Source organism: Zeus faber (assembly GCF_960531495.2).
Source record: "Zeus faber genome assembly, chromosome: 20".
NCBI classification, from domain to species: Eukaryota; Metazoa; Chordata; class Actinopteri; order Zeiformes; family Zeidae; genus Zeus; species Zeus faber.
The window spans coordinates 5469301-5495743 of NC_137207.1; the positions used below are offsets into that span (position 1 = coordinate 5469301).

Sequence of the window (26443 nt, forward strand, 5' to 3'; positions counted from 1 at the left end):
CAGCAGTTTTTGTATTTAAGGCTGCTTTTAACAAGAGAGAGAGAGAGAGAGAGAGAGAGAGAGAGAGAGAGAGAGAGGCAGTGGGGCCGAAGGTTTCCAATTATTATCTGTTACATAAGCTACCTTTGGCTTCCATTTGCCTCCCAAACCCTTAATATGCACCATATGAATCTGCATCAATCACCCACTTAATGAATTATTGAAATGTCCTCCGTGACACGCGTTCAAACGTGTGTGCTGTTGCCTCCAGCCATATTGGCCATCAGGCCCTGGAGAAAAGCAATGTGAGAAGTGCGTTGGCGCCTTTAATCCTCGCATTACTTGTTTCAGTGATGTCGGGCTGACCGGGCGAACTTACGGCTGGTCAGTCAGCACAGCCATGGGCCTCTCTTTATCAGAAGCACCCATTTGTATACAGTACATGCAAAAAACACATTGCAAATGCATGTCCTGTTTTGTTATTAATGTCCTATTTAGATTATGCCGATGGTCATCTCTTCCCGTTTGTGTGTGTGGGGCACATGAACAGGTCAGAGTGTGTGCGTGCGTGCGTGTGTGTTGCGCGAGTATGTGGATATGGTTATGGTAATGACTGGATGGTGATGAAGGGAGATAACCATTATATTGATGATGGTTGTGATTAATGTTTTACAATGATGACGGTGATGATAATTACACTGGCTTTCTTGCTGCAACATCTATCAGTCTTAGATTGCTGCCCTCGGGATGGCAATGATGGCTGAGCAGGCTGTAGCATGGGGTCTTTAAGAGTAAAGATGGATTGCTGTAATTTCTGTGTCAAGCCATGCCCAGAGCGGTTTACATGCCGTAGCCATTATCCACAAATAAGGCTAACAGTTTCCACAAGTTGGAATATGCCGCTTTAGTGTCTTACTTATGGACCCCTCCAAAATAAGCATGACAGCTGATTGGTTGTCATTGGGGATTGAGCCTGTCACCTGTTGGCCGTGCAACTTATTTTCTTACCTATTCCATCTTTACGTATCTCTGAGTAGTCTTATCTGTCTCAAGGAACTTTGCATGTGCCTCCACCACGGATCAGAATTACTTGAGAAGCTGTCTTACCTCTTCTTTTTATTTTTTCTCTCTCTTTCGGCTGCTCCCGTAAGGGGTCGCCACAGCGGATCACCTGCCTCCAATACCTTCTGTTCTGCCCATCTTCCTCCCTTACACCAACCGCCTGCATGTCCTCCCTCACCACATCCATAAACCTTCTCTTTTGCCTTCCTCTTTTCCTCTTGCCTGGCAGCTTCATCCTCAGCATCCTTCTCCGTCGCCTGCATGTGAGGCGTTCAGGGAACATTGGTAAATTGGCTATTCTGTCCATAACTGAATCCTCAATCCTGAATAATAACAAAATAATAATAATAATAATAATAATAATAATAATAATGATAATAAATAAATAAAATAAAAAAATAAAAGCGATAATACGATATTTTATGTTCTTATTTATTACAACTACAACAATTACAACGATCATTCTCCCCAATGGGGCACTTCGCAAACTGGGAGAACATTGCCAGCGTTTTTGTCAGGATGACATTATTAAAATCCCCGGAGATTGTAATGAATATTGGTTCGACCTCCCTCCCTACCTGGAGTGCAGAGCATAGCAGCTCCGCTGTCAGCTCCATCCTCACCCGAGGCCACAGGGTTTATTTGATTCAATTATTTTAAACAATTGCATATTTTTAAACAATACGTTTATTAAGTCAGTGTGATTCTCCTCAACCATACAGTATGTTTTATGTCCCACTTCAATAGACTAGACCGGGTGTTCTTAAACTGTGGGTTCCGACCCCCGGGGGGGTTGTCAAATGTTTTCTGGGGGGTCCCCAGATGATTTTCTGAATAAGGAAAATGTGTTTTTTATTTATGTTTTTCATAAAATACAAAAATAAATGTTGTCCCACACAAAACAGGACGTTACATGACGGCTCATGAAATATGATAGTGGCACAAATTATACATTTTATGACCCAAATCAGCACAAGTGCAGCGTGAATGGCAATGATTTTATTCCAATTCGAATCACTTGGGGTGCCAACTCCACAGAGGTTTGTACGTGTACTTAACTATGCTGTTGTTAGATCAAATGACGAGTCGGAATGATGGGGTTACGAGACTTGGACTTTTTTTTTAGGGGTCGCCAGCCAAAAAGTTTATGAACCCCTTGACTAGACTATTACTACAGCTTTAAATTCATTTTCATTATGGGGATGGGGATTTTCACCTCTCAGTGAAAGAGATCTGATTTCTCCATTCACTCTTGGTCAGTGAGGTTGTGTTTGCAGTTGTTTGGGCTCCGTATGACCTGTTAGGATCACATTATAATGGCCCATTAAGTGCAAACAAAAAGGTACACTCAAAGGAATTTTGAATCTTGAAATGCCCTCTCCAAAATATTCTAAATGTGTATATATTTATATCCAGACAAAAATACACAAACATAAAACCTGATTCCATGATATACCGAAAATCATGATATTGAGTAGTACAATTATCATACTGTTAAAATTTCATATAGTCATCCGTATTCTGAACACTACTATTATGTACATCATCCATAATCGTAGATATCTCCTTGGCTTGGTTCCCCGGTCCGTCTGAACGACTCTTAAAAATAAACGTAATAATAGTTATAGTATAAAAGTATTCTTTGCACGACTGTATCGATATTGTATTGTTGAACAGACCTTCGTTGTTCTTTACTTAGTAAAGTTAAGTAATTTAGATTATAAGAATAAAAATATAAAGAAGAAAATAGTAAAGATAAAATAAGATTTTATCTTATTTTATTAAAACAAGATAAAATTCTTGTCTTTGCAGCCAAGCGCCACGGTCCAGATCGCACTCACCATTTTTTCCAATGTTTTTTTCTCTTCCTGAAAACAAATCATTTTTAAAATATTTTTACGAAATAAATACTCATAAAAACCCACTATTTGTGCTTTATTTGGATTCAGCTCCACCTCAACTTTACTGCAATGTTACTGCTTCTATTCCTACACACTTCTATTCACAGCTGTGCCGCAATTTTCACAAATGATACTAGGTCCAAAATGGGTAAATTTAGGAATAACTTTTACGGAACATTGATACCGGCTCCTGTTCCCACATGACGCCAATACATTGCTAGTGGATTTACGGCTTTCAGTGCAAGGCTTGGACAAATAATCTCTTGTACTTGAACTTGAACTTGAAGTGGGAAAGGGGTTATCGATACCAGTCTTGTCTGGACTCTTCATATGTGCCACCTGGTGGTGGTTGGTGCGCACTCCAGCTTGAGTTTCCTTGTTTGTTTTTTTAACTCTGCTGCCTTGACCTTCTTGTCAAACCTAGCTTTGTTCTTCTCTCCAATATTTTGGAAACTTTTAGCGGCTAGTAGGTAGCTCTCTTGCAGGCGTTTACAAAGGCCTTTGACATACTCTGAGTCGGTCTTGTGGTTCCCCATATCAGGGTGGATCCCCAGGACTAGGTCAATTGGCAGCCTGTTGTGTCATTTCTCATGCAATTATATGTGTGGACCAAAGTCCCTCCAATGGTAGTTGTCTCTCTTCCAGGGTCCCTTGCATATCTGTGCATATCTAGGTAGTGTCTTGATTGTCTGGCTCAAGGGATAGATAATCCATACAAACAAGTTCAAGTGGGTTGGCTAAGAATTTTTTTTCCAAAGGTGCAGCCTTCTGGGGCACAGCCTTCCCCATGAAAGAGCGTTTCTTGCACTTTTCGCAATTCACAAATGCTCTGGCCGTTCTTGGCCAGTAAAATCTGGCATGAGCAAGATGTAGTGCATGCTCAAAACCAAGGTGGCTAACATCATTATGCACGCCAACTGGTAGACAAGGTTGCCCTGAAAAGGAGTTTCACTGGATTCTCAACAATTGTCTCCCTGAAACTGGGTTTTAAAGCTCTCCTCACAATGGTGATGACAAGTGAGATGGATAGATAGATAGATAGATAGATTGATAGATAGATAGATAGATAGATAGATAGATAGATAGATAGATAGATAGATCGTCTTTTTGAGCATTGCACCAGTCAGAGTTTGCCATGGATAGTCTTCACACCAAAAACACCAGTTACTAATGAGAAGAAAGAAACAGTCTTTATTCGTCACGCAACACACCACACTACAACACATGCTTGCACACAAACACATGCACATGCTTTGATGGTGGCCGGTGAAATGGATCCTCTGCATTTGACCCATCCTGGCTTGTCCTTCCTCCGGGGGCACAGCCAGGAGCAGTGGGCAGCATACGTGGACGCGCCCGGGGACCAAGTGATAAGTGTCCATCACTGGTCAGACGATGATGGGTGCATGTTTTTGGTGGGGGTCCTTACTGACGTGAGGTGGAGGAAACCCCATGTGAGCACGGGGAGAACGTGCAAACTCCACACAGAAAGGCTCCTATTTGGGAGATAACCCGCCGGAGCATGGTGCCAACAGCGCCCCAGGCGGGAATCGAACCCAGGACCTTCTTGCTGTGAGGCAGCAGTGCAATGCACTGTCTAAATGTCACCAGATGACCTTGGCATAAGGCGGAAAACACTTCATGACCTATGTTATTTCTTGCATCCACGAGTCATCTTTTCATATTCTTAATTCTCTCCCTCTCTTTAATGATAGCCTCATCCTCACATGCCCTGCTTTTACTTAATCATGAACTGGTAGGTAGAAAGATCAGCTAACCAGTGATGTCTGGTAGCGTCTAGCTTGGCAAATGTTCACATATACGTGAGGGTATTGTTGTCGGTTTGTACAGTGAAACTCATGCAATAAAGGTAGTCATTAAACTTCTCACAAACAGCCCACTTTAGGGCTAAGAACTCAAGCTTGTGAGCGGGGTAGTTTCTTTTGCTTTTGAAAAGACCTCGACTGGCATACGCGACAACTCTTGAGCTTCCCCTCCTGCTCTTAGTAGAGTGCTTCACAACAAGCATCAGTATGTACGACGTACTATAGTTGTGGGCCTGCAAAGGCAAAGATGGGTGCAGATGTCAGTTTCTCAATTAGAGTTCTGAATTCACTTTCCACACCTCTCCAAAGGGTACATTGGGACTCACAAGAGGTTTGGAGTGGTCTTTCTTGTACACTTTGCCCCTTTTCTTTGGTGGATAGTAGCCTGCTGTCAGGCTGTTAAGAGGCTTGGCTATCTGAAAGTACCCCTTGACAAAACGTCAATAGTATCCAGAGAAGCCTAGCAAACATTTAAACTCCTTCACGGTTGAAGGGCAAGGCCAGGCTCTCAAGGCAGATATCTTGTCGTCAGCATCGGTATGGACTTTTTGAGCATTGACCACATGACCATGGTACTTAACCTATGTCTTTAAGAAATTACACTTTTCTGGGGATAGCTTTAAGCCGTAATCTTTAAGACAGTTCAGCACCTTCATGAGCTGTGCTTCGTGCTCCTCCAATGTGTCTGAGAACATGATTAAGTGATCCAGATACCTAACCTTAGTGCAGGTTACGACACACTTCTCCCTGAGGCATTGGAAAGTGCTTGGAGCATTTGTGACACCCTGTGGCATGCGATTGAATTCAAAGAAGCCAATGGGACACTTAAAAGTGGTTTTAGACTTATTTACAGTGACATTACATTTACATTTAGCAGACGCTTTTATCCAAAGCGACTTACAATTATTCAAACACCGACGGACGCAGCCATCAGGAGCAATTAGGGGTTAAGTGTCTTGCTCAAGGACACACCAGTTACTAATGAGAAGAAAGAAACAGTCTTTATTCGTCACGCAACACACCACACTACAACACATGCTTGCACACAAACACATGCACATGCTTTGATGGTGGCCGGTGAAATGGATCCTCTGCATTTGACCCATCCTGGCTTGTCCTTCCTCCGGGGGCACAGCCAGGAGCAGTGGGCAGCATACGTGGACGCGCCCGGGGACCAAGTGATAAGTGTCCATCACTGGTCAGACGATGATGGGTGCATGTTTTTGGTGGGGGTCCTTACTGACGTGAGGTGGAGGAAACCCCATGTGAGCACGGGGAGAACGTGCAAACTCCACACAGAAAGGCTCCTATTTGGGAGATAACCCGCCGGAGCATGGTGCCAACAGCGCCCCAGGCGGGAATCGAACCCAGGACCTTCTTGCTGTGAGGCAGCAGTGCAATGCACTGTCTAAATGTCACCAGATGACCTTGGCATAAGGCGGAAAACACTTCATGACCTATGTTATTTCTTGCATCCACGAGTCATCTTTTCATATTCTTAATTCTCTCCCTCTCTTTAATGATAGCCTCATCCTCACATGCCCTGCTTTTACTTAATCATGAACTGGTAGGTAGAAAGATCAGCTAACCAGTGATGTCTGGTAGCGTCTAGCTTGGCAAATGTTCACATATACGTGAGGGTATTGTTGTCGGTTTGTACAGTGAAACTCATGCAATAAAGGTAGTCATTAAACTTCTCACAAACAGCCCACTTTAGGGCTAAGAACTCAAGCTTGTGAGCGGGGTAGTTTCTTTTGCTTTTGAAAAGACCTCGACTGGCATACGCGACAACTCTTGAGCTTCCCCTCCTGCTCTTAGTAGAGTGCTTCACAACAAGCATCAGTATGTACGACGTACTATAGTTGTGGGCCTGCAAAGGCAAAGATGGGTGCAGATGTCAGTTTCTCAATTAGAGTTCTGAATTCACTTTCCACACCTCTCCAAAGGGTACATTGGGACTCACAAGAGGTTTGGAGTGGTCTTTCTTGTACACTTTGCCCCTTTTCTTTGGTGGATAGTAGCCTGCTGTCAGGCTGTTAAGAGGCTTGGCTATCTGAAAGTACCCCTTGACAAAACGTCAATAGTATCCAGAGAAGCCTAGCAAACATTTAAACTCCTTCACGGTTGAAGGGCAAGGCCAGGCTCTCAAGGCAGATATCTTGTCGTCAGCATCGGTATGGACTTTTTGAGCATTGACCACATGACCATGGTACTTAACCTATGTCTTTAAGAAATTACACTTTTCTGGGGATAGCTTTAAGCCGTAATCTTTAAGACAGTTCAGCACCTTCATGAGCTGTGCTTCGTGCTCCTCCAATGTGTCTGAGAACATGATTAAGTGATCCAGATACCTAACCTTAGTGCAGGTTACGACACACTTCTCCCTGAGGCATTGGAAAGTGCTTGGAGCATTTGTGACACCCTGTGGCATGCGATTGAATTCAAAGAAGCCAATGGGACACTTAAAAGTGGTTTTAGACTTATTTACAGTGACATTACATTTACATTTAGCAGACGCTTTTATCCAAAGCGACTTACAATTATTCAAACACCGACGGACGCAGCCATCAGGAGCAATTAGGGGTTAAGTGTCTTGCTCAAGGACACTACAGCATGCTAGCAGGAGGAGCCTGGGATCGAACCAGCAACCTTTAGATCACTAGACCACCAGCTCTACTGCCTGAGCTACCATCCCCATATCCTCTTGAGCCATCTCTCCCTTGTAATAACCAGATTTAATATCTGTGACCGAAAACCATTTGGCACCGCTGGGGGCTGCAAATGTTTCCTCAATGTTCAGGAGGGCATATGCATCTCTGATGGTCCGTGCATTTAACTTCCTGTAGTCGATGCATAGCCTGATCGAGCCATTCTTTTTCTGAACCAAGACTTTTCATGTGGGCTCTCTAACTCATTGCTGATTCCTGCATAGAACAGTTCTTTGAGGCAATGCTTAACTGCCTCTCTGTCCCTAAAAGTTGTTTCTTCATGCAGCCAGATGCATCCCCCATGCATCCCCGTCGAGTAATTGCCCTCGTGAGGAGGCTATGGAGCCTGTTCAAGTATGCTGAGGGTTTCTCTCCATTGTTTTAGTTGAAGCTGGGTGAAGACCGCAAATAACTCATCTCCATCCTCCACAACGCCAAAAGCAGAGGGACATAAAGACATGGTGTGAGGAGATTCCAAGAGATTGCACAGCATCAGCAGCTGGATGCTTTCAAGGATTCTTCTTACCTTATGAGCATCATTCAAGGAAGGAACCAAGAAGGAGGTTAACTTGGGTGTACCAGGTGTCATAGTCAACCTGATGATTGGGCGTTGGCATTCGCCAAGAGAAGGTGTGCATCCTAATTTGTGTGGATGACTTTATGGATTTGAGGTGGGTTAAAGATATTCTCATCAATGTTAACTGGGCTTACTGGCACATTAGCAGGCACACTATAAATATGTGTGGGCCTGTCAATGGCATGTATAATGTAATTAGAAGAATCTTTACTAATCACACGACTCGCCACACTACAGCACATGCACACACACACACACACACACACACACACACACACACACACACACACACACACGCACTTGCTTTGGATGGTGGCCAGTGAAATGTGCCCTCTGCATTTGATCCATCCTGGCTTGTCCTTCCTCCGGGGGGGCAGCCAGGAGCAGTGGGCAGCATTCGACGACGCACCTGGGGACCTGGTTCCAAATGTCCATCGCTGGTCAGACAATGATGTGTGCCTGTTTTTGGTGGGGATCCTTACTGATGTTACATGGAGGAAATCCCATGTGAGCACGGGGAGTACATGCAATCTCCACACAGAAAGGCCCCTTATTGGGAGATAACCCGCCCGGAGCATGGTGCCAACAGCGCCCCAGGTGGGAATCGAACCCAGGACCTTCTTGCTGTGAGGCAGCAGTAAAATGCACATAATGTAATGTATAATGGCACCCTGAAGCAGGCTTAAGAACTTGCCTTGCCACTACCTGTGACAGACTTAAGTTCACCCGGGGCTATCTCCCTGCCTATCTTTTCCTGACAGATATCTCTAATGGTTCTCACGGACCACACCACAGCAGGGTCTTTGAGACTTGGGCCTTAGGTACTGGGTCTATTCTAGTGATAGACCTGTCAGATGCATACTCGATCAGGACTCTACCCTCTGGCTGTCCTTGCTCATCGAGGATCCCTGACTATCTTGGACATTTTTCCATTAACTTCAAATGCATTAGTTATTTGTTCATCTATGTAATTCTCTTCAACACTTCTTACATATGGAGAGCTCTGACCATCAACATCAAATCGGTTGCAAATGTCCATATCTAAACTCAGTGGAACGAGTAATTCACTTTGAAGGTTTGTACTGTCTGATGGAAGATCAGGGCTACTAATGACCAATCTCCTGGCTGGCTTGCCACTTTGTGAAGCCCATGTGTCACCTTCCCCTTGTGGTAGGAAATCTATGCTGCTGATCCTGGGTGTAATATAAACTGTATCTAAATCCAGGGTTCTCCAAAGTATCTTAAAGCCAAGATCTTACAGTCCAGTATGAGCACAAGCTCACTCAGTTTTCTATGAAATTCACTAGGTTCTCTCCTAGTGAATTTCCTAGTTCTCTCCTCTTCTTTAAATATTCAAAGCATCTCTTTAGGAAAAAACACAATTTATTTGTTTGATGCAAATCTTCAACTCAATTATAACACAGAAATAAGATTTCACACAATTCAATGTACAACCAAACTTACGGTGAATCAGAAATTAGGAAGTGTTCAACTCCAAATGTAATTCTTTAATGTTGTTTGTCAGCCTTGAGTTCCTTTATGACATCAGTTCTAGTCAGTTTATAGTTAAGATAGTTTAGACGGCACAACATTCATACATCTGCATCCCGACAAGATGAAGGCATCCACAAGCAGTGATGACGACCTTGATGGCAGACGAATTAGCTCCACAATATCACAGATAGTATCGTCCCTCAAAAAAAACAAAAACAAAAAAACAGTCAGGATAATCCATTAATTTGGAAGAAAGTGCCTGAAGATTCTCTTCCACAGCGACTCTGCAGCTTAGCGGTTTCTCTCTCTCTGGCAACACGCCAGCGCTACTTGGTTTAAACTTATGTAAATCTTACATTCGAATGCCTTATTTTATTCTCTTCAACCTACAAATTATTTTGGGCCACACACCTGTTTGAGTTGTGTACACTGCCGTAAATGAGGGGGGACTAGAAGCTTCTCTGTGTGCAGCCGTGTAACATTGGCCGCCTAGCTGTTCGTAGCCTTTGCCAATAGCCTGCCTGTCAGGTATTTAGGGGACATCTGTAATTTGTAGATACAGGAAATAACCTGGGTTACACAAGTTAAGCTGTTTATTTTTTGACAAAAATCCTACAGACATACAGTTTTATTCAGTTCAGTCTCATTTGTTGCCATAATTCGTTTTACAACAACTATAATATCAAGTATACCATGCAGGCAGTTCATTTACTCATTAGGTAGATGTAAAATTTGTGTTTGGATGTGCCTGGACGAGGGATAATGGGGGACAGTCTAAAGGCTGCTTTAGAAGTAGGCTGCTCAAATAGCCGCTGTAGGTACGCCTTAGGTCTCTATGTCACTGGCATAGCCTGCAGAGGTTTCCGCTGTAACTGAAATGTAACAACACGTCGGGACGGCGCAGGGCCGTAGGAGCTGTGATTGGTGAGGTTTTTCCCGCTGCATGTTTCCAGTGTTTCCAGTTCATTTCCACCAAAAGTGAAAAACCAAATGGAGCACATCGAAGAAAGGCTAGCTGAGGACATTCAGAAATATCTCAATTTATACAATGCATCATCTTCTAATTTTAATGACCAACAGATGGCACTCGATTCATGGAGTAAATGTGGCAGTAGGGAGTAGTTTTGGCGACATCTGCAGGTGGAGAGAGCCAGCACTGGCAACAGATAGGGGACGCACCTGCAGGAGATTGAGGGAATTAGCAGTGTGTTTAAAAGCTGCTGTGTTTTCACCTCTCTCTCTCTTGACAGCAAGACTGGTGTCCTAGTCCGGACTGCACACCAGACAAATGTCTTTGCATTTGTGACCCACCGCAACAAAACCCGCTGTCTCGCACATTTCTAAAATCACCAGGAGCAGCAAAATAAGTTGGAAAAAACCTTTCTTGGAGGAAAATTTGATTTTTCCAGATTCATGTTTCTTTGTGTTTTTTTTTTCATCTCTCAGCGTATTTTCAAAACCGAGTTTAAATTATAAATAGTGGAAAAATGTTAAACAGTGGAGTTAAATATTCCTGTTAGATTACATGGGGAAAGACAGTTCACTTACCGAGACGCTAAATAGCGCTGAACAACGCCGATCGATGGTTTCCTTTAAGGCGAGCGTCCAAGTGAAGATCATTCATCCATATTCCATGTGATGTGAAGTCACAATGTGAAACCGTTTTGATAGATTTCAACCTTTAAATCGTACTACTTTTACACACAAACGGAGACATCATTGTGGAGGAGGCGTGTACCAACATCTACCGAAGAAGAAATCCTGACGTTACTTCTGTAAACAAGACGAGGATCCGGTTTCACTTGTCTGTGAAAACTTTTGTCTCCTTGTTGTTATGGATTACGAGAAGCGGGTGGAGGAACATCTAAATCATATCGCGGACCTTAATCTGACCAGTGCGCTAGATCCAAGTCAGTGTAAGCAGCGCGTATTGGACATGTAACGGCGCTGCTGAATCTAATATTATCCCCTTCGAGAACATTTCAAACATTTCAACCCGAATGTGACGATGAAATGGAATATTTTCAAGAACTACCGGAGGAGACCAACGATACGCCCGTTGATGTTACAACGGAAGAAGTTGACGACGTGATGAAGTCCGTTGAGGTTGGTGATTGGTAGATTTTCAGATTCCAGAGACTAATATTATTGATAGACTCTACATTTTGTTGTGTTGTCCGTACTTTTAAACTCCAAAATAATTCCACTTTTATAAAACTTGTATATTTTTACTGTTCAATAAATGCTTTTTCAAAAACCAAAAATAGTTGTGTGTTGATGCTGTTCAACATTCCCTCAAAACACATGAACAAAGCAGTGATTGCCCCATTCACCAGGATGTTAATTAGCCATGTCGCTTTGTTTGTCCGCCAACTCCATTTGCATTATGCTGGCTGAATGAACCAAGCGTGGGTAAAACTTTGAAGGTGATTATCTCAGAATCACAATTTGCCTCACCCTTGGTCTTTAACAAGTCATAGCTTTGAAAATATTTGCTTGATTTGCACAAGTGACACCTTGTTTGGAAGCTCTGATTCTCAAATGAAGAAAAGAAGTCGAAATCAGCCAAATGACCCTAAAGTATGTGGTGGGTCACATTTGCTTGAAATAAATGCCTGCCTGTAAAGGCTCTTTTTATTCTGCCAACCTGCTGGTCCATCTCTGCCCCAGAAACCGACGACAGATTTATCACAGTGAAATATCCGCGATCCGTTTTTATTCCGAGCTAAATTAGAATCGACACTGCCATCTAGGGTTTCGGTGGTGTACGGGCGTAATCACAAACGCAGAAACATAAATTCAAACACTGGCGTGGACACCCATGGTGTCCCTACTGTACGGAAGTTATTCGACGTAGAACTATAAAGCAGCCTTAAGTCTATTCTGTACAGTCAAAGTAATGGATAAGATCAGTACTTGGTACAACCCTAACCCAAAAGTTTAAAGTTCAGAATCAGTACTGGTAGTGAAATAGTGCATTTGGCCCATCCCTAATGATGGGTACCGAGATGTAACGTGATTTCGTAGCTCAGTCTCTTGCGCCATCGCTATAGGAATTCTTTAAACACCACCCACGTCTCTACACTCAAGGAGATCTCCATTGCGAGATCGCAAGTAAAGTTCGACTGCATCCCATTTTAATCCCGATTCCTGTTAGCTACTGTGCGCGTAACACCATCAATCAGGCTTCTCCACCTCCCTCATCTCTATTAACTGTACATTTTTCACCCTCCTCACTCATTCTCATTCTTTTATGATTTATTTGTCTCTGTCAAAATGTTCCCCATTTTCTTTTGTTCTCTCTCATTCTACCCTACACCTGCAACTTATCTCCCTGTCTCCATAGCTCTGTCTTATTCCTCAGTTGTTTGCTTATTGGCTTGCTTGCATGGCTGGACCTGCCGGTGACTCATTTATTCATATGAGAAAGAGAAACGGAGAGAGGGAAATGGAGCGAAATCGGGCTAACGAGTGTGCGTCTCTGTGAGGGATTTACGAAGGGGAGACAGACGAGTTGTGTGAGTGGGAAAGGAGGTGGCTGACGAGAGAGGAGGAGTAGTGGGAGACGAAGAGAACAGATTGAGGCAAGAGATTGGGAGAAAACCGATTAAAAACGGAGATAAAGCGCTGTTTCTTTTGTTTCGTTTTTTTATTTTTCTCTTTCTTGCTCCCGCAGGCACGCTGAGTTTTTCGGCGGTGGCCTCCATTTTATATACAGAACATTCCTATCGGACTGCCACCCGCCGGTCTTTAAGACATTTTGCTTAGTCCTCGAGTGATAAAAAGCTTACAGCGCCTGCATTGATGGCGCGCAGTGTGAGGAAGAGGATTTGAAAAATAAAGAGCTGTTCTCAGGGCTTCTGCAGCCCTATTTCACTTAGGTGGGCTTAGAACCATCCAGCCTGCCGGCGTTGTTAAGCTTCAATCAATGGTCAGTGCTTACACCATGGTTGGCCTGCTGCTAGTGTTTGTTAATTTGTTGTTTATAAAAAAACGGTGTCCGCAGATCATCAAAGTCTGAAATACACTTAAATGATTAAGAAATCTTAAATTTGTTTTCTTGAGGGTTTTTAGTGGCTTCCTTAATTTTGTTTTATATTGTAATTGTCCGTGCAAAGGGGATTCTTTTCCAAGAGGTTTATTTTTTCAATTGTAAATTGTTTTTAGAGTTACCTGAAACCGGCATTGGAAATGTCTTATTGAATCTTGCATAGAATTTGGTGATAGCTGCAGATCACCTGTAAGGACTTTGTTAGATGGAACCTTCAGTAACAGCTCCTCAAAACCAAGGACATTACTTTCCATTGCAATAAATTACACCACATAATAGAATAATATATAGCAGATTCCAGAGCTTAACTATGGAGGTAAAAGCCATTGTGCTGTACTGAATTCGTTTTTTAAAGAGGACTCCAAGCATATGTCTTCTGAAAATACAAAAGTATACAATTTTAATACTTTTCTTCCTATAAAGGATCTGTTAAATAGTCCGACAGAAGAATCTATTGATATCTTGATTATTATTTTGAGAGTTATTTGAGAGTTTCTCAAAATCCAAGAATAATAATTGGAGACCAAAAATTCAAGAGAAATATTCATGGATAACTACTCCCTGATGAATAACTGTTATCCTTCAATGTCTCTCTCTAAGTTGATGACCCAAAACTGAAATAGAGGATGTTTGTTTTTATTAAATACATTTTAGGCCTTATCTAAAGCATATTGAATTGCCCCTGTCCAAGAAATAAACATGCCTTATATTTGGAACTTTGAAGATCAACGTTTGTTTGGCATTTTGGAAAGCTTCATGACAATAAAAAAAAAAAAACAACACTCTGCTCAGTTGCCACTGACTTACCGCTCACTAAATCCTCTTGCCCTAGAACAAACCCATCAAGGGTAAAGTAAATAGTGAATTTATTTTAGAGGAGAGTGGGGGTTACTTTATTCCTCCCCTCACATAACCCTCCCAGGGTTTTAAGAGCTAACCCCAGCCACATAAACTTCCGGTATCCACCCTTGTACAGAGTCGGAGGGGCAGTAGGACACACTAAATGTCAACCCCCTTATTTTATCTGCCAAAGTAAATATGTCAGATTTTATTAGGCAAATGAGGAAACTAAGCAATTGTACAGCAACAAGGTCTAGAGAATTCTACAGTCCATAACATTGTCATGTTATTCAGTATGTAGTTCAGTGTTATTGTTAAAGTAAATAACACAGGATTGCCTTCATTACAAGTCTGTGAATGTCCTTGAGGGCCCAGCCAGGGCCCAGACTTGAACCCGATCAAACATCTCTGGAGAGACCTGAAAATAGCTGTGCTGTGACGCTCCCTAGCCAGCCTGACAGATCTGCAGAGAACAATGGGAGAAGCTCCCAAATATACAGGTGTGCCAACCTTATAGCGTCATGCTCAAGACTTGAATCGGTAATTGCTGCCAAAGGTGCTTCCACAAAGTACAGAGTAAAGGGTATGAATGCTTATGTCAATGTGATACTTTAGATCTTTTTGTTGTTGTTGTTTTTAATAGATTGATTGAATAGAATTAAATTTTCACTTTATCATGTGTCATAGTGTGTTAACTGATGAGGAAAAACATAGTTGGGTCAATTTTAGAGTAAGGCTGTTAAATGACAAATGAAGTGTATGGAAATGTGTTTTTGCCTCAACAATATAATAATGTCTTACGTCCAATTACTTAATGTTTTTAGCTTACTTCAGTAGACAAATGATATCCCTAACCGCAAGTTAAAGAAGTCTGATCTGAGGGAAGAAGAGACACCTGTAGGCTGATGATATTACATTACATTACATTATATTATAATTACATTACTGAACTTAGCAGACGCTTGTGTCCAAAGCGACTTACAATAAGTACATTTTGTCTGTAGTATCAGACTACCATATATCATGGCCAGCTAAACATTCTCAAGCATAAGTGGCGTTAGAAGTTAGAGATTTTCTTTTTATTAGGAAAATAAGAAAGAAAAAGTGAAGGGGAAAGAGATACTAATGAGCTAGACGGGTCAGTGTAAGTAGGGTCCAGGCTTAGTCTGAAGAGATGGGCTTCTGTCTGCAGCGAAAGGTGGGAAGTGATTCAGCCATTCTGACAGAATAGCGGAGCTCATACCTCCATTGTGGCGCCAGGAATGAAAAGAGTCGCAACTGGGGTGAACAACTCCTGAGTCCACGTAATGATGGAGGAGCAAGACGGCTATCGAGGGTGGAGGAGCGGAGTCTGGAACCTGACCAGTGATTGGAGATATTATTGATATGATATGATTGGGGCAGAGATGGGAAGCAAGTGCAGGGATCGAGGAAGTAACGAGAGAATTTTGGTTGGTTGAACACTAGACGGGCTGCTGTATTCTGGATGCGCTGGATGGTCTGAATGAACAGGCGGATAGTACAAGAGCGTAGCAATAGTCTAAGCGGCAGATGCCGAGTGCCTGGAACAGAACTTGTGTCTTGTGTGGAGAAGCTGGATCTGTGGCGAAAACCACTCATTGTCTTTTAGGTTGTCTTTGTCAGGAAAAGACAACTTAACTGAGCTGCTTTCTGGCCACCATTAATTTGTCTTTTTAGGCTACTTGGAGCATTTTGTTGATGCAAGATCACAGCTTCTATTTGAAAAAAAGCGTTACACACAGAGAGTAGGCTACGTACTGATGCATTTTTTATATTGGCTTATTAATTTTGCAAGGCATAGTTTAATTTTCATAATTTTATTTCCACTCAAATAGTTTTTCGGAAATAAAATCATTCCTTTTAACTTTTATTCTAGTTGCGTTGACATAACCCCATATCCACCTTATTGACCATTATATACTATCCTTGTCAAATCAGACGTCTTATGTGACCTTCCCTTGGCTCTGTGCTGCAGAGGGAAACTTGTGGTGCTTTTACCAAAATCAAAGTGCAGGTTATCATATATCAAAGGCTGCTGCTGTTTGTATATCATCTAGATGTTATGGAGAGATTGTAAAAGATTTCATTTTGTGATTTATGAGGGAGGAAAGCTGCTGCTATCAATGTGCTGAGGCTGATATGTTAATTTTGATAAGTAGGCCAATGAGATGGTCCGATGTGGATTAGACTAGCACCACTCATTCTGCTCTACTGTATATGAGGCATCTTGTGTGATGCAACATAAGACAGCAGATGCTTTTGACATGTTATTTACTTGCAGTGTATTTTCAATTTAGGCATCAATTTGTATAGTATTTAAAAAGTAACTAGACTCATAAAATTCTGTTTTAACCATTTCAGGTGGAAAATTGCATATTTCATAATTGCACTGGCTCTTCAATGTTTGGTCATGCTTGAGTTCAGACATTCTCATGAACAGCGGCCATCGTTGAATACTTTACAGTATGATATTATACTGTACAGTACATGGTGATATACAAAGGCCTGTGAGGCAGGATAAATGGTGTTTGATACTGGAAATGTTATCATTTTACTCCAACTGTCTGCCACACTCCAACTTCTACAGGATGGTGACTATGAGCACAACGATAAAGTTCTAGGTGTCCTATCAGTAAGGTGGAGCTCAGCATAGAGGATCCTCTATGCTTCGAAATTTAAATTTACCTTTTGGTTGAATGTCTTGCTGACTACGCTGTCACTGCATACCACAATGGCCCAGGAAACCAAACAAAAAAACAAAACACTCACTCGTTTCATGCTCAAATGCCATCTCTACTTAGTTGCATTTTTGGACTATGACATCCATCCATATGGAGAATTTTTTTTCGCTCACCCTCCCACGCTCTCCTTCTCTGTTTCCCTCACTTGATCTTCCCTTCCCTCGATCTGTCTGCTGCTGACTCAGGTTAATGTTGTAATCTCTGAGTGAGATGCCATGAAATGTCTACCTCCCCTATTCCTCTCTCTCTCTCTCACCCCTCCTCCACTCTTCTCCGTCTTAAACCACACACAGGGATGAGCAGAAGTCAAGCCGCACACCAACTTGAAAAAAAAAAAAAAGTTAGGACTGGCCTCTGCGGTAGCGGGCAGAAAGTGCCGAGTTGACAAGTCTTCATTCCATTAGTCCCCTTGCCTGCTCCTATCTCGTCAACGGCCGCGCTCGGAGGAACTAGAACTCGCTTTATGTGTGCCACAGTGTGATTTCAGCCACATGGCCCCGGTGATCTAGAAACCCCGCAACTGTTTTGATGACTCCCATAAGGCGATGTGATGATGAAACCCTGGGTTCTGCGTCCAATAATCCAACAGGAAGATGGACGGATGGATGGAAATGATATTGCTTAATACAGATCTTATTGGATGACCAATTTTGCTGGATGAATTGTAATAGTTACATACATTATATTTGTGTATTATTAGACATATTATCATCCACAAATATATAGCTTTTCATAGATGAACAGATATGGCTAAATAGATGTGATGACATGTACAAATTGCTGAATCCATTCAGACAGTTCCTCAAGGAACTCTCTAGATATCATCACTGTACATGTCTATACGTTTTTTCCCAAGACAACGACTTTTGACGATTGATGATTATTGTTTGTTTTTTTTCCCCTTTGTCGTTGTACTATATTTTGCAGGATGGGAAAAACAGGTTATGGAATTGTAGGTAATACACAGTGTACTGTACCTGAATTGAATCTATGCGGTTTGCAGTAGCAGAGGAAAGACCATTTTTAAATTAGATTGGCAGACTCTCTTGTCGTCCCTCTCTTCACGTTATCTCCCTCTCTGGTTTCCCCTTCGTTTTGGAAAACAGTCTTCTTCCTCTTCTCCCCCTCTCTCTCTGGTACTAGCCCTTGCTGTCTTCTCCTGTCTGCTTCCTCTGAAGCCGCTCTCTGCTGCCGTCTCTTCCTCCTCTCTTCTCCTCTCTTTTACTCTTCTACCCTCCTCTCCGCTCCCTCTATCTTTAGTGTGTCTGAACAAGGCAGTTAATGGAGCATGAAAATGGTGGCAGAACAGTCGCTGCATGTAATGTTACAGACTTTCGCGCTCCCTGTGCATCTCGGTCTCTGCTAGTCTCTTTCTGGGTTACGGGTGCCGTATTAAGGGAACATCAGGGTGATGCGTTTGTTAAAGATGGTCTCACACAAAAAGGTTAAAGCCTATACTCAGAACTTTACCTACCTGACTCGGTTTCTTTGGGAGAATTTGAAGACATTATCTAGTTCTGGTGTCTACCATAACTGTTGTGTGACTCAAAGCATTTAGAGTATGTTGTGTGCGCTGTAACTGTAGAAATGTCATACAGGTTGTTGCTATCCTGGCCAAGTTCCGCTGTTACCAATTTTTGTCATCAGCAAATTTTCTTGAACGGTCAGGGCTCAAATAAATCTACATTTGCATCTTTCCATTTAATAGTAGCGCTCCACCAGATGAGATGGGAGCCATGCTCATTATTAATGCTCTCTGTCTACAAAGATAAGAACTGGTTATTGTATTGTAACGGTTATATGTCGACAAATTTGTCCAAATTGCCTAGAAAAATGACTAAAACTAAAGAACTAACTAACTAATTTCCTGTATATTTTTTTACTTAATTTTAGTTAGTTTTCTAAGTACACAATATTGGTTCAGTTACTTTCCTTTTTTTCTTTCTAGTTTTTACGAAAAGTTTTTTCACACCTAGTTTTGGTTTTGGTTTAGTTTTAGTTAACTGTACAGGGATACAAATATACAGTATGTATGGTGAAAAAAGGTCAGAGATAAACTTATGGTGGTAGCCGACGATTTTCCCGGTTCCTTGAACGCATTACTTCCGACACGCATTACAGTTTTCCGAGCCTGTGAACGCAGCATAGCTTTGGAGGGCTTTCAAACTGTGGACAGTGGACCCGGATGGTGTCCACGTCTAAAGTAATATCAGAGAATGAGTCCACAGGTAAATCGATTGCGGATGGCGTCGTTCTCTCGGTTGCATAAAAAAGTGAAAAAAAAAAAAAAAAAAAGATATGTGTTGTTATGCTAAAATGGCCCCTCAAAAAAAACCTGGAAATTGACAAGATGACAAAATTGAATTGAGAAAAAAAAAAGCAGCATTCGTCGAAAAGCGAGTTGTTTGGATCCGACTGTAATATCCTTGCTCTACTGCCTTTCATTGGTGCCTGTGCGCACTGGTGTGCACGTGAATCAACGCATGTGCGGCTTTCTGGTTCCAGCAATATTGGAATATCACTAAAGCAACACATTTATTTATTTTGGGGTGCACGTTTTGCAGATTGCTGTCCCTATTTTCTATGTTAAAAAGTGGTTGCCAAAGGGGGCAACCAGAGGCCACAAAATTATTGACAATCTATTCTATATGGTTGCCAAGGGCAACCGTTACTGTCGAGCCCTGATGTAAATAAAGAATGAGAAATTATAAATAAATAAATATGTCGATATGATGATGTTGTACGATGTAATTGAAAATGATGCTGATGATGCTAATGTACCCTTCCTGTTTACAGGTGTACATCCGTATCCTAGACAACGAGTGGAACGTGTATAGGCGCTACACAGAGTTCAGAGACCTGCATAGCCACCTGCGGAACAAGTTCCCACAGGTGGACGCCTTCAACTTCCCACCCAAGAAAGCCATAGGGAACAAGGTGAGTCTGTCTGTCTGAAGGTCTGTCCTTCAATTCAATTCAGTTCAATGAAGCTTTTCTGGTATGATGTTTCAATTGAAATTTACGCTTATCATGTCAATACATTATTAAAAAAAGGTCTAATAAATAAGTAAAAGTGGTTAGAAAGTATTCATAATGTATTAAATGGTATAAATAATTGTGCAATGATAACATAAGGGTAAATAATAAGAGTAATATTTGTCAATGTTTATATTGACTGTACAATTCTTGTTCCACGATATGTTCATCGTTTCTCCAACCACGATCTCTTCCACAAAATTTCCCAAACCTTGAAGAATTAATTTAACATGTAATTTACATTTGGTTTGTTTTTCCCGTCTCAACGTCACCTGTTTGATACTGGAAACAATTTGTATTTTTCTGTCTGACCATTGTTTGCTATGGCCACCAGTTGCTTGTTTGTGAGGGCCAAGTCTAGATTTGGATGTTTTTTTTTCTGTTTTCTTTTCTCTTTGAGGTGATTTACAGTATTCCAGTTTTTGCATTGTCATTGCAAATATGCTGTTTCCTAATCCAGAGGGAAAGGGCGAATCTCCATAACAAGTCTCAGCTAACCGATAATCCTATAACCTAATCCGATATGGTCTTCCTTTCCCCTCCTATCCACTATAACTGTGCCTTCGTTTTATGATAGGCAAGTGATACATGGGACATGATCCGAATAATTGCTTATTGCCATCTTTGTCTATAAATCTTTCTATCTTTCACCCGTTCCGCCTTTTAAACCCCCACTTGACCAAGTAATTGCATCTGGTATATTTCTTTCTTGAGTTGATGAAGGCATTTCATTCACATTTCAGTTCATTATATTTTCTGGGAGGGGTATCAAGATGTCCCTGTGTTTTTTCAGTTATATCTTTAAGGTTCTCCTCGCTGTTGCTTCTGGAGAGGGTACGTGTCTGTTATTGCTGCTGAGGGTGGGTCTCTGAGGATGGGGGTCTCTGTGTTGCTTAGGGAGACGGTGGGTTGTCTATCTGGGCCCTGGAGAGGGTGGGGGTCTATCTAGGTCTCTCTTTTATCACAGCACTCTTGTCATCTTCTCATCCAACTCTGCTGACCCCCCCCCCCCTTCCCTCCATCCATCCTTTGGGGAGATAATGTATCCTGAACTGGATGGGGTCTGGTTGGATTTCAGGGCAGAACCTGCCTGCTGCCTCCCCTACCTTCAAAGATTCAGCTCCTCCACGGCTAAGAACCGCAGCTAACGTCTAGATGCAGAGTCTGCAGGCATTAGCACATGCGCGCGCGCGTGTGTGGGCGTGTGTGCGTGTGTGTGTGTGTGTGTGTGTGTGTGTGTGTGTGTGTGTGTGTGTGTGTGTGTGTGTGTGTGTGTGTGTGTGTGTGTGTGTGTGTGTGTGTGTGTGTGCAGGCCCTGAGGGGGACCGACACTGTTTGTGTCTTTATGTTTCAGTGTATGTACTTGTGTGTGTGTCTAATTTGGGCTTTGTGTGTGGGGGTCTTGGATATTGTATGCATGTGCGTGTGTGTTTGCTGCAATGTGCACATCTGCAAAACCATGCTTGTGTGTGTGTGTGTGTGTGTGTGTGTGTGTGTGTGTGTGTGTGTGTGTAAACATGTCTCTCAAAGTCCCAGACAGACAGTGTCATTGTACCCTGGAAGGCTCTCTAAAAGCGCGTTAGACCGTGAGGTGTGTGTGTGTGTGTGTGTGTGTGTGTGTGTGTGTGTGTGTGTGTGTGTGTGTGTGTGTGTGTGTGTGTGTGTGTGTGTGTGTGTGTGTCTGTGTGTGAAGCACTGGTTTTCCACATGCAGTGAAAGTCAGACACCACCACAGCTACAGAGCTTGGCTGTCGAGGCTTTAAAGCCAGAACACCACATCATCCCCACCTGGAGAAATAGAACACACATCAACCCTTCATACGGACGGAACAAAGACTAGGGACATTTATCAATACAGAGTACCCAAACAATAACCAATTTGCGTTCTCGTAAAGTACATCCGTCCAGATTGTTCATTTCATCATTATCAAAATGGTAGCCGGTCACCACATTTGCAGTATTCCAAGCGGGGCTTAATCTTGAGTCCAGTCTCAAGGCTGCATTTTGAAGGACTCGGCTTAGTCTTTGACTTGCGTCGACTCGATCTTGGACAGGGTGGACTCTGTGTCATTTTAAGACCGGTCGAGTCCAAACCTGCAACTTATGTATTTTCTTTTGTTAATGAATATTCCACATATAAGGAGTCATGATATTCAACTTAACTATCCCCATATCAGTCTTGACTCAGTGTTCAAACCACATTTGTCTGGAGTTGGACTTGCCACCTGAAAATGTTGGACTGGACTTAACACTGATTAGCTTCACTCTGCCTCAGTAGCACAAAGGAATCGGTCTTTCCTCGGTTCCCTGTTGGTTGCTTTTCACTGGAAACCTGCCACTGGTCACTCACCATCCTGCATTCTAGATCGTGTGGGTGTAGCGAGGACACGTCTGGTCGTTTTAGACACAGGAATATCTCACCGCCAAAAACTCTGCTTGTGCCAAATACCTGCTTTACTTGTTCGGTGAATGGTGGTCTATCAGGAATAGGGCTGAACATTTTGGGAATATAATTGAATTGTGATATGTTTTTTTAGACCAATATTGCGATTGCGATTTAGCATGCGATTTTTAACTTAATTTTCCTTGTCATCTGTATTATTCACTAAACACAAGCAATAAATCTTTCTATAATATGACCAAAGCAAGAATGGGCACAGTCAACATTAACTTTTCCTGTAGGCCAGGCCTACGTGTTATGATACATAAATGCATGAATTGATATTAATAACATATATCTTTATTTAACTATTGAATTGTAAAAAGAAAATACCTTCAATCACAGTAGAATTTACTGATTGATTTAACTTTGTACTTGTAATTGTTCGAATCTGAAAATGAACATGCAGATATGCAAATGTGCAGTGTTTCAGCAGAAATGTATAATTTTTTTTATAAAAATGTTGCGCACACGCATCCACATACACAGACTCTACAGGTGTTGCGAGCTCTGCCAGCGGCACACACTGCACACAGCTCTCGGGCCGGAGCATCGGGGCTCACCAGGGGGCAGCGCGGAGGGTTGCACGGTTTCACTCCATACACAAAAACACACCGTTCTGGCGCACCGATCGTGGGCACCCCATCACTGCGCATCGTCGCTACCGTCGGAGAGTGAGACAGGTGCGCAAAATGTGCCCCGGTAGCTCCCTCGCCGCGCAGCAGGCTTTGTGATTTGAAAATTGCGTTCTGTTAAATTTGATAAATCATTCAGATCTAATCAGATCAGTAACACAATGAGGGCAAGAGGTTTGGAAAAAATGATCAAAAGCTTGTATATTGTGTGTGTGTGTGTGTGTGTGTGTGTGTGTGTGTGTGTGTGTGTGTGTGTGTGTGTATGGCTGTGGCGGTGTCAGTGTGTGCATGTACTGTACACATGGCCCTCTTCATCCTGCCCATGCATGCATAAATGTACCTAAACTGGTCAAAGTGTTCAAAGAGAAAGGTCTCTGTTTATGTGTGTGTATGTGTGTCGATGCTTGCGCTGTGTATCCTCCTAGGTTTTAATCCGGTCATTGTTCGTCCGTTGATTGGCTTTGCGTGTCTTAGCGACACTTTGTAGTGCCGCCGGCGACGGGCGTCCTTTCTACAGCCGGTGAAGTGGAGAGCGGCGCGGCGGCCAAAAGCGTCCTCCGCACGTTTGATCCCTCAAGCACGTTGTTCTGTTTCTCTGAAAGACATATGGTTTAGGGGCGCTAACCCCAACTCTGTCTAAGCTGTTGCATTTGCTCACTCTCTCGCTCTCTCTTTCTACCTCGCTTGCTAGATTCAATACAACATGCTTTATTTTTTTCTTTCTTCACACTCCCTCCGTCCTTCTTCAGTTTATCCTTCTCTTTGCCTTGAGCTGGTCTTCTTTCTTTCTCTCCGTCCGACCGTCTCTCCTGTTTTTCCCGCTATTTATCTTCACACTCACACTCTCTCTCTCTCTTTCTCTCTCTCTCCCCCCTTCCAGCTCTGTCTTCAACTTCCGGTCTGTCTGTCTCTGTTTTTCTCGACAGGCAACTCTCTTGCAACATGATGTTTACCACTTGCATACATGCATACACACACACACACACACACACACACACACACACACACACACACACACACACACACACACACGTATGCACTAATCAGTGACAAAACTGGGAAAATCTGAGAGCTAAAGCTGTCAGGTGCCATCTGTAATCGTATGGATTTTAGACATGGAAACTTACCTTACACATGTACTGTAATACCTTAAATATTCACACACACAGGGATACAACATAAATGTACAGTATGCATACACACACACCTGCTTGGATGCAAAAACCTACGCACTGTACATGCACATAGACATATCCACACGTTTGAGATTAGCTATGGTAATACCAGCTGACACATGCCCGTGCGGGTTGTCAGCCGAGTAGCATGCTACTCCCCGAGATTAGACCACGTTGCTAATCCTCTGCCATGCACGGAGACACAGGAAGTAGTATACAGTAGACGATTCGCAGGACTGGCTCTGAACATCCGACCTGTTATCTTAACGTCAGGGGGCGGTGGCATCAATCAAATGCAACGTACGGATGGCGTGATGTTTATGTGTGAATTAGAAGGAGTGAGATGTCAGGTTAAGTCTGTATTTATTGGGTGAGAAATTCACCAGTGCAGTCCAGGCTTATGGTTTTTGACTGTTTTCTATTCAGTTTCACTTCTACTCAGTTTCACTTCAATTGAATGAATTGACAAGGAGATTTTTGGGGAAAACATTTTTGGTGTATGGCTGTGGTGTGGTACAAGCAGCCACACTTGTCTTGGGTCTAGGTAATTGGACCCAGGATCAGGGTGGCTCTACACCTGTTTCTCGTTTGAGTAATCGACGAGAAACAGGTAAAACCCCCATTGCATTGAAAATGATGGCTCTTTGTTGAAGTGACCGAAGCGGCCTACAGTTAAAGTTGTGCTCACAGATATTATTGGATGTTGATATGATTTATGTATTAGTTTATATATGTATCACACTGGGTAACTAGTGCTGTATATTTTGATATGTTTTCTTGTGACAAAGTTAAATTTCTATTGCGTCTGTTTAATGCACTCTGATACAGTGACAGAAAGTGGTAATTTTGAGAAATGCACTGTATTCATTTTAGGTTTATCGATCATAATATGTACAAATTATGTGGGATAGTTTGTTTCTTGTCCATACATTCATCTTTCGGGCAACTGAACATTTCAGTCTCCGGATCATTTGTTCATTCCCGTGTGGCTCAGATAAATTATGTTCCACTGTACGGACAGTATACCCTTGAATTTGTCCCCCTGCATTTGACACATCCTAACTATGAGGATGGATGCCGGAAGCCATTGTCTAGAGCCCCAGGGATGAAATGTAAGCGCTGGGTGCCCTGTTCAAGGGCAATAGCAGAAGCGTGTACGAAGGCCCCAGTCGGGGTTGGAACCCAAGGCCTTCTAGTGCGATTCAGAGCAAGCATCGACTCAAACATAGGCCGCTATGTAATTTTGACAATGTGTTCGGAGAGTGCTGCTACTTTGTACTGCTACTTCCTCTCATCCCTCGATCTCTACTGTCGGACTCGGGTGGCATTAATGAGAGACCGGGACCTTATTTTTCCTCTGTGGTCTTTTGGGAGAGAGTAGGGTCCAGCCGGGTATCCTAGCGACGCTGACTAGGACACAAAACACAGATGCTCACCCAAAGGCTCCCCGAGTACTCTCCACACACACACACACACACACACACACACACGCACGCACGCACAGCCCACACACACACTTCTCACTCATCTCTTTTCTTGTGACAGCTCCTAACATGTTAATTTGTCATGGGGTCCAACCAGGGTAATGAGCAGGGGGCAACTGTGCCGGCGTTGCATCCGTCAGATACCTCCCCGGCAACCACCACAACGTCACAAAATGATGACATCAAAACCTGACCTCCATGTCAGACTTTAGTGTCCAGTTGTCTCGCATTAAATTTTCATGTCTGACCATTTCTCCTCCTCCCTAAATATACTTTTTATTCTCCTACTCTGCCAGCCCTGTAGTCTCTCACACGTCTCGCATCAAATTGCTTCATTTTCCCGGCGCGTTTTTTCTCCTTTCGCTCACTCTCCCCTCCTTCCCGCGGGGCCTCAAACAGCGAAATACTGATGAAGGTTTTTTTTTTTTTTTTCCTTTTTTGTTTTTTTTCTTCTTCAAGGGGGAGATGCAGGG

At 42.7% G+C, this 26443-nt stretch overlaps 1 protein-coding gene across 1 annotated transcript in view; it reads left to right on the forward strand.

Annotated features, from left to right (window-relative positions):
* Positions 1-26443, forward strand: part of snx29 (sorting nexin 29) — a 192891-nt gene that overhangs the window by 146449 nt on the left and 19999 nt on the right. Inside the window, exon 19 of the mRNA XM_080020973.1 lies at positions 19997-20137. Within this exon, the coding sequence (XP_079877099.1) occupies positions 19997-20137 (141 nt within the window). The remainder of the gene's footprint in view (positions 1-19996; positions 20138-26443) is intronic.